Raw genomic sequence first — 7,774 nt, 5'->3', positions numbered from 1 at the left:
CTTAATAGTTGGCGTTGTGTGCGTATTTACATCTAACAAACTACTATTTTTTAGCTATTATAATATTATATTTTAATTAAATAGTTAAATTCCCCTTATTTATACTAGTTTTAAGTTAGTTATTAATTATACGCCAGACAGCTAAAGCCTACTAAGAGATTTAGCGCTCAGATACTAGTAGCTACTAACCAGTTACCCAGCTAGTAGCTGCCTACTTCTAAGGTATTCCTTTAAAGCCTAATATACTTAACTTTTAAAGCTAATTCTTATTTTAAAGTTATAAATTTATTTTATTAACTTCCCTTATTTATATTATTCTATTAACTAAAAGCTATTTACCTTAAAAACCTACTATAATTATAAGTATAACCTAGCATAAAAATTATTCTCTCCTGCGGATTTTTAAGGGACGTCAGGAGCACACCAAACCCGGTAAAAGTGCCGGGCTCTTCCAGCCATTAAACCCTAGCTCCAGATAAACCGATTTCAGGGTGACAGCTACCAGACTTGACATGTAGGATTCTCCCAACCAACCGGTTTTCGTTTTCTTTTGCCTGCCCCCTCCATCAAGATCTCCCCTGAATTAAAGCTATTCAATTCGAAGTTTTTCCTTTGTGCAGTATATGCTGACAATGTGAATCTGCCAAACTTTGCAGAGTGACGTCTTCCCAGACAGACATGTGATTTCCCATTAGCCGTGCCCATGCTGCAGCGGACGAACTGAGCAGCATGGCTGAAAGTCTGTGTTGCGACTCTCAGGTCTCTGATATGCTCAGAGCCTTTACAGTCTGCTGCGAGGTTTCGGGCTCACCCAGAAGAACCTCGATTGCTCTGAGCGACGCCACTAATGTGAAAAGAGCCGTGCCGATTAAGGTGACCATATCGCTAACGAACAGAAAATTTTGGCCATACTGAATCGCTAACCACCCTTGCTGCATATTATCTTGCACTTTCATGGCACTAGGGACGTAATATTCTTGGAGTGTGTGTTGGAAAGGGATCTAAGAACCGTTTCAAATGATGGATAAATGAAAGACGAGTCTACGCAGAGAGCAGGTCATCAAGGACCCGAGGCATGAGTTCAAACTGGGTTCGGGCTTGCGGGGTAGTATTTGGGTTGAGGTATTGATTGTTCATAGATTGCCCAGTGCGTCACAACCCGGTCGAAAATCACAGGGCGAGCAGTAGAAATGATGAGCGGCAACATTTGGGGGGGTTTACAGAAACAAAGGGCAGTGAAGGCCCTCTTGTCATAACGCCAGCCACGAGGTTGGTGATTTTCCTGTTGGAGCTTGCATGTTTGCCATGGGTTTGTCCCCGCTGTTGAGCATATTTGAATGTATCAAAAGGGTTATTGGTTGATTGTGAAACGTTTGAAGCATTTGACACTACAAGGCATGAACATGTCTAGTACTGCATGACACCTGTCCCAGGCGCCGCAAGACTCAAAGAATGATGCTGTGACAAGAATATTGAACATGGAACGAACATGGAGGCACCAAGAGCCAGGTGCCCAAAAATCAAGCCATTTCGCGCTCGAGAATCCACTGCGTTTGCCATTCATATTTTTTGGCTTGTTGCTCTCTTGAACAGCACAGGTCATTTGACCACCCATTATTTTAAACTCTTTGTGTTCAAAGGTGACTGCTCTCTTTTTTCTTGGGAGAGGGGGGCATAAAAAGGCGCCTTTCTACTGTGCCTACCATTGACGTCTTTCATCTCCTGCAGTGTTAAATCGACGACTCCTCTGCCTCCGCCCGCCAACCGTATTTTCTCGACAAGCTTCACTTCTCAGGCTATAGCACAAAACAACAAGTTCCTTGACCAGAGTATGTAGACCTTTTCAGAAACCCTCGGCGGAACATGGGTCATGACTAATAAGGACAAGGCTAGATACCACAGGAAATTCACCGACATGGAGGCAAGAAACCGCGAGGCCAGGAACCGCCGCAGGCGTGCACTAAGATGGACGGCTAGAGAGACGGCAGCTGCCACGGAGGACCTCCAGTGGATCTTGGGAAGAGAGACCGATCTTGGCCGGTCGCGAAAATATGACGATGATATATTTCATCTATATCCCCTTGATCCTCCCGCCTTCCGCCGCCACGGCACCATAATCCGGGTCTACAACATGGACACGCTCGACGCCGCCGCCGAACTGCGGAGGCAGGCTATGGCAGATCCGCGGTGGCGGCGAAACCGCCGACCCGCCGTCCTCAACTTTGCCAATGCCGACCAGCCCGGCGGAGGTTGGTGGAACGGCGCGGTAGCCCAAGAGGAGGCCATGTGCTACCGCTCGACGCTAGCGTATAGCCTCCATCCACGGCACTACCCGTTGGACTCCCTCCAAGGGATATACTCTTCGCGCGTCGCCGTCCTGCGCGACAGCATGAGCTCTGGCCACGCGTGGATCACCAACAGAAGGTTGCTGAGCCCCGACACGGTTCGGGAATTACTACCCTGGTATAGCGCCCTGACCGTTGCAGCAATCTACAAGCCCCGAACGCAATCCGTGAGCATAGGCTGGTTGCGGCGACAGACCAGAGTCTTTGCCCGTAACGCGGACCGGCAACTGACCAAGGACAAGATGAGGCTCGCATTGCATATGGCGGCCACGTATGGCCACGACATGCTCGTCCTTGGTGCCTTTGGCTGCGGCGTCTACGAGAACCCTCCCTGGGATGTTGCTCAATGTTGGCTCGAGGTGCTGAGGGAACGTGAATATGCGCACCGCTGGCGATGTGTATGGTTTGCTGTCTATGACCCGCTGGGGCAGGGCAACTTCAGGATATTTAAAGACGTGTTGGACGGGAGAACAGTTTAAGATGGGGTGGGCCAAGAAGGAGTTGGTACTATCTGCAAGCATCGCATGTCAATTAGTACGATAGTTACCGGATACAAGACACGATTGGGCTGCATCGAGGCGCACTTTCGAACAAGGCGTCCAGAATTCGGCGACTCGGGAATGTAGACCCCAGGTGCCTTGTCTCAACGTGCACCATGGCATCAAACACGACAAGCGGGTTTCATCAGTCATGGCTGTCTGTCTGCCCATTCGAGGCCCATGCAGCCAGTCGCCGGCAGCTTCAAGTGCCTTGCCATCCCAAACCAAGATTGTCAGAAGCCCCTTTGCGCCCCCGCAGTAGCATCTTTTTTCCGAACTTATCAACTGGCGGTAAAGAAGGCTCACTGACTCTCAAGGTCCTTCGAGTTGCTGCGTTGCGCGCCCCCGTCTGGTCGGGCTCCTTGTGGCTAGTATGGCCAGGCTGTCGCTGGGCCCGTGGACACCGACGTAATAGCCAGTGGGTTGAGGCACTGAGGTGATGTCATTGTGTCCGCGGTTGCTGTGATTGAAATGAACGGTCAATCCGTCGCCGACTCCAGGAAAATGCGCCGCAATTTGATCGCGGCACCTGTCATGTGGTGGTTAGAGAACGAATGTCTTTTCGAAGTTGAGTGGAAACTACTAGGTTAAGTACTTAAGTAGGTAGGTACATATGTACCGAGTCAATCCGAAGCCTCCGGCGACACCAGCCTCAACTGTTTGAAATCCAGCGACGAACGGGTTTCAACCACCATCAATGCCCAGATATGCACGGGCCAACAAGCAGGTTCCGAGTACTTGGAACGCTGGCCCCCTAACAAAACGCCATGTCGCCACCCCCCACTTCCGCCACAATAATCCGCGTCCGCTTTGCCATCGTCAGCAATCATCGCCATCGCCATCGCCATCGTCACCAGAACAAGTTTCCTTGGAGACCTCGTCCATGGGCAGCATGTCGTGAGTGAGAATGGCGCGCAACATGTGCCCCTCGAGACATTCGCAACGTGTCCTGCCCGCCCCGCCAGCGCCCTCTTGAACGAACATGTCCAGCAACATCGTCGCAGAGTCGTGGACCTGGTACGCCCTGGTCTGGTTCGTCGTCGTCTGCCGAATGTAGGTTTGCGCCGCTGTCGACCCTTGAATCGGCTCATTTGAAAAAAATTCCCACGCATCTCATCTCACCTGCTGCGTCTAGCATCTCGCAAATCCTGCTTCGAGGATCGATTAAAAAGCTGAGACCCGACGATGGACTGATTCTCTTCGCCATGGTGCGTAACCCCCAACAGGCGGCCATCACAAGCGCATGGCGGAGCTGGACCTAACTTCTCTCCAGATGACCTACACGGTGTTGATTGTGAGCATCAACATTGTGTCCGACACGGCCAGCAATCTCATCGACCCAGAAGACCATGTTGTACTCACGCCCGAGAGCCTCAGGGAGCGGCGGTTTGGGTCCAAGATGGTCTTGATTGTCGAGCAGATGCAAATCAGCACTGTCTGGATAGTCAAGACGTGCCTGTTAATCATGTACTACCGCCTGACGTGAGTTCACTCCATATCTCACCATATTTCACAAACGCATAAGAATATGCCTTGTTGACCCGCCTTCAGACTGGGCCTCGCGCAAAATACCGCAGTCAAACTAGTCGCCGTCTACATTGCCATCGGCTGGATAGTCATGGAGATATTGTACTTTGGAGTGTGGTGTAGACCCTTCTCCGGGTATTGGGAAGTCCCTCCGTCCAACCGTGAGTGTTTTTTTACCCTCCCTACCTGGTTGGCGTGTGCGCTCAGCAATATTAACCGATCCGACTCAACCAGCTCAATGTGCAACAGCCCTGCATCACTTGATCACGAATGCCGTCTTCAACATCTCTTCTGATCTCATGATTATACTCATCCCAATACCGCTACTCCTGAGAACCCATTGGCCCCTTAAGAAGAAGCTCATTCTCTGTGTTGTGTTTGGCTTGGGAGGCTTTACAGTGAGTTGCACGAGCGATAGTCTTTGCAAAGCGCCTCAGACATTCTTTGTGCGCACTGCGCAACTAACCTGGGCTTCAGATTCTTTCCGCCGTTCTCAACAAATACTACAGCTTCACACAACCATATGGATCACAATGGACATTCTGGTACATTCGGGAATCGTCCACCGCAATCATCGTCGCCAACCTGCCTCTCACGTGGACGCTCATTCGCAGAGTCTTTAGTGTCGGCTCGTTCAGGGGCGGTAGTGGTCGAAGATCAAGCGCAGCAATGCGATCCACACAAACGGAGAATGAGCGCAAGCATGCGGCATATAATCCTCATTCCGCCGTGAGAGAGCCCAGCAGCAGCAATCAAAGTCAAGAAGTGGATGGTACATTATGACATGATATTTTAGTGCTTCTAGTAAAGCTTACCATATAGATTCTTAATGAATGTAGTATTTTCATCCAGAGCCATTGGCACTGTTGTCGGCTGCTGCTGCGTGAGATGTATCTGCAGATATGCAGCTTCAATGTTGGATCACTGCCAGCTAGCAGTTGCCGTAAGTAATAGCCGCTTCCTTCACCAAACGCAAACCGAATTTACGGAATTACATTGAATCATACTGCATCACGGTACCATCCACGGGGCCGCCACAGCCAAGAGGGATTTGGACTTCACCCTGTTAGCATGAGAGTCCTAGCTGGCCATGCCGAGTCGAACAGGGCCAGAATTACAGGTACCCGGTTCTATGGCTTGCCGTTCCGCTTGGTCCATGACGCCCAACAGCCCGTAGGAATTCTCAGGAGCATTTTCCAAGTTTGCAGTTGTAATTCAGCCCGCGAATCATTGGCAAATGCTGGAAGAAAAGACGAGTCATGACAGAGTGGTCTCATGATATGCCGATTGAGTTATATGAAATGCTACAAAGATATATGCCAGACTGCCGTAGCCATGAATTATTCAACACCACTTACATCCACCCACTATTAGGCGGCAACAAAGCCACCGCTCGCATGAGCGCTCAAAGGGAATGAAGATTGTTTCCTGCATTCATCCAGCCGTGCTAGCCTTGCCAACCAGCCAGATCAAGAACATCCATTGCGACAAGTAATCGATTCGATTGCTTACCCCATTATGGTTTTGGGTCTTGGCTCCAGGGAGGCGGTGGATCAGGACTTTCCATCTCCGCAATCTGGTGCATCTGTCCCCCTTGATTGTTGGGCGACAGCGTTCCAGGAGGTGGTGAAGGACTTTCGGCCGCCATTTCCTGCAGTTGCGGCAATTTTGACTGTTCCCATGTCGCCGCCGTACTGTCGGGGCTTCCAATTGTCGATACGGTGTATGAGTCGTGCGGCCCTCGACTGTAATAGCTATCGTGCGGGTGACTGTATGGCACCTGGCTAGAATAAGCAGGAGCAGGAGAGGCTGCTTGACTCATCTGGTTCTGAGCGGCAGCCGGCGTTTCTGCTGGCTTGTTTTGTTGTTGACGCCGAAAGTACAGCCACATGCCTACCGCCATCAGAATTACAACGGAGCCGCCAATCACGATGCCTGCAATAGCTCCTGCAGACAGGCGAGAGGAAGAATCGCCCGCAACTTCCCCGGATGAGGTTGCGGAAGAGTTTGGCGATGAGGACATTGTTGGAATTACTCCTGTCGCAGTGCCCGTTGGGGTAGAAGCCTTGAATCCATATGGTTCCAAGTTCTTATATGCCTCGCAATCTTTCTTGGGTACAGCCTCTGGGCAGGAGTCTGCATAGCACACCGAATTCAGCTGACCCTTATCGTCTGGCGGCGAACATTTATTGTTGTATTTCGTATTCATAGTTGCAGCTAATTGCTGAGCATCGGCGTCCGAAAAGTTATAGTATTTGCTGGCTAGCATGAGTTGGTCGATGAAATATGCCACTTCTGTCGAATTTAAATTCATAAATTTATGAACATAGGCCGGTGTGAATGGGGCATATTCCTTTGCCACAAACACGCTAGCATTACTGCACTGGTAGACTTTTCCAAAGGTAACATACCAGTGGGAAAACAAGATTCTAGTTTATCAAGCATTTGGTGAGTGGCCATTTAATGGCGAGATTATTTCCAGATGGCTAACGTGGAGACGTACTCTTGATTTGAGTCCGGTTCAATTTTAGCAAAGACCGTAGAGCCGTTTAAAAAGGCAAGGAGGGGGTCGAGACCACCTCCGTCCAACCAATTGATCGGTACTGGTTGGCCATGAAAGTTTGTAGTCGCCTCTATCACATTGTTAGCTCTCCAATATATGAGACGTTTGGCTTGGAATATGCCGAGCTGTTCCATACTTGATCCGTCAAACAAAGGACGGAGAAACACATCGTAACCATTGAACCTTCCCTTGTTAAAAATTCCGGTACTATTTGGATTTGGATCTGGCAGGGTATCTCCGCCAGCGTAGGCGTACGCAATAATACCCTGCATCAAACGAAGCTGTGTCGCGACATTACTTTCCCCAAAGACCTTTTCGGCATAGTAGTCGCAAATGGTTTGATTGTCTCGTCGGGAAGCGGCGACTGCTCTTCCGATGTATACGGCGTATAAGATGAGTAAAAGCTTAATGCACTTCGACAGCATTTCGAGGGAGTCCTTGGGATTTCACATGGGGATTGTTGAAGGGGAAGAAGCAAGTGGAGAGAAACAGCAGAAATTGGAAGGGAAGAGGGGGGAAGGCGGCTCATCAGGGAATCTCTCGTGGTACGAGACATATGAAAAGCGAAAACAATGGCTTGGCACAGAGAACGCTCGCCGAACCAACGAACTCGGGCAGTCAATCAGACCGCATGCAGGCCTCGCAGCTTGTCAACAGCCTTGTACGACGTTCAACTCGGGCAACCTGCAGTCCTGGTCCGCGGGGGACACACCCAATGATATGATGTACACTCACAGCCGCAATCGTATTCATGAACCATATACAGATCTGCGCACCGTGGTGCTTTCGTTGGTCCAAGT

The 7,774-nt window shown here is 50.1% G+C and overlaps 3 protein-coding genes across 3 annotated transcripts; 2 read left to right on the top strand and 1 right to left on the bottom strand.

Annotated features, from left to right (window-relative positions):
• Positions 1-1,915: 1,915 nt before the first annotated feature.
• Positions 1,916-2,824, top strand: MAA_06152 (mitochondrial chaperone BCS1; the record flags this gene model as incomplete). The annotated part of the gene is made up of 1 exon (XM_007824150.1): positions 1,916-2,824. The coding sequence occupies one exon, from the start codon at positions 1,916-1,918 to the stop codon at positions 2,822-2,824; it is 909 nt and encodes a 302-aa protein (XP_007822341.1).
• A 1,042-nt stretch (positions 2,825-3,866) lies between these two features.
• Positions 3,867-5,194, top strand: MAA_06153 (decarboxylase; the record flags this gene model as incomplete). Its single annotated transcript, XM_007824151.2, has 6 exons — positions 3,867-3,937; positions 4,020-4,092; positions 4,158-4,366; positions 4,436-4,572; positions 4,661-4,809; positions 4,889-5,194. 6 exons carry the CDS (start codon positions 3,867-3,869, stop codon positions 5,192-5,194), a joined length of 945 nt encoding a protein of 314 aa, XP_007822342.2.
• A 733-nt stretch (positions 5,195-5,927) lies between these two features.
• On the bottom strand, positions 5,928-7,399 carry MAA_06154 (uncharacterized protein; the record flags this gene model as incomplete). The annotated part of the gene is made up of 2 exons (XM_007824152.2): positions 5,928-6,840; positions 6,915-7,399. The coding sequence occupies 2 exons, from the start codon at positions 7,397-7,399 to the stop codon at positions 5,928-5,930; spliced, it is 1,398 nt and encodes a 465-aa protein (XP_007822343.2).
• Positions 7,400-7,774: the final 375 nt, after the last annotated feature.

This window comes from Metarhizium robertsii (assembly GCF_000187425.2).
Source record: "Metarhizium robertsii ARSEF 23 chromosome Unknown MAA_Scf_6, whole genome shotgun sequence".
Classification (NCBI taxonomy): domain Eukaryota; kingdom Fungi; phylum Ascomycota; class Sordariomycetes; order Hypocreales; family Clavicipitaceae; genus Metarhizium; species Metarhizium robertsii.
Note: the sequence above shows the minus strand (reverse complement) of the source record. Positions and strands in the feature narration are given on the sequence as shown.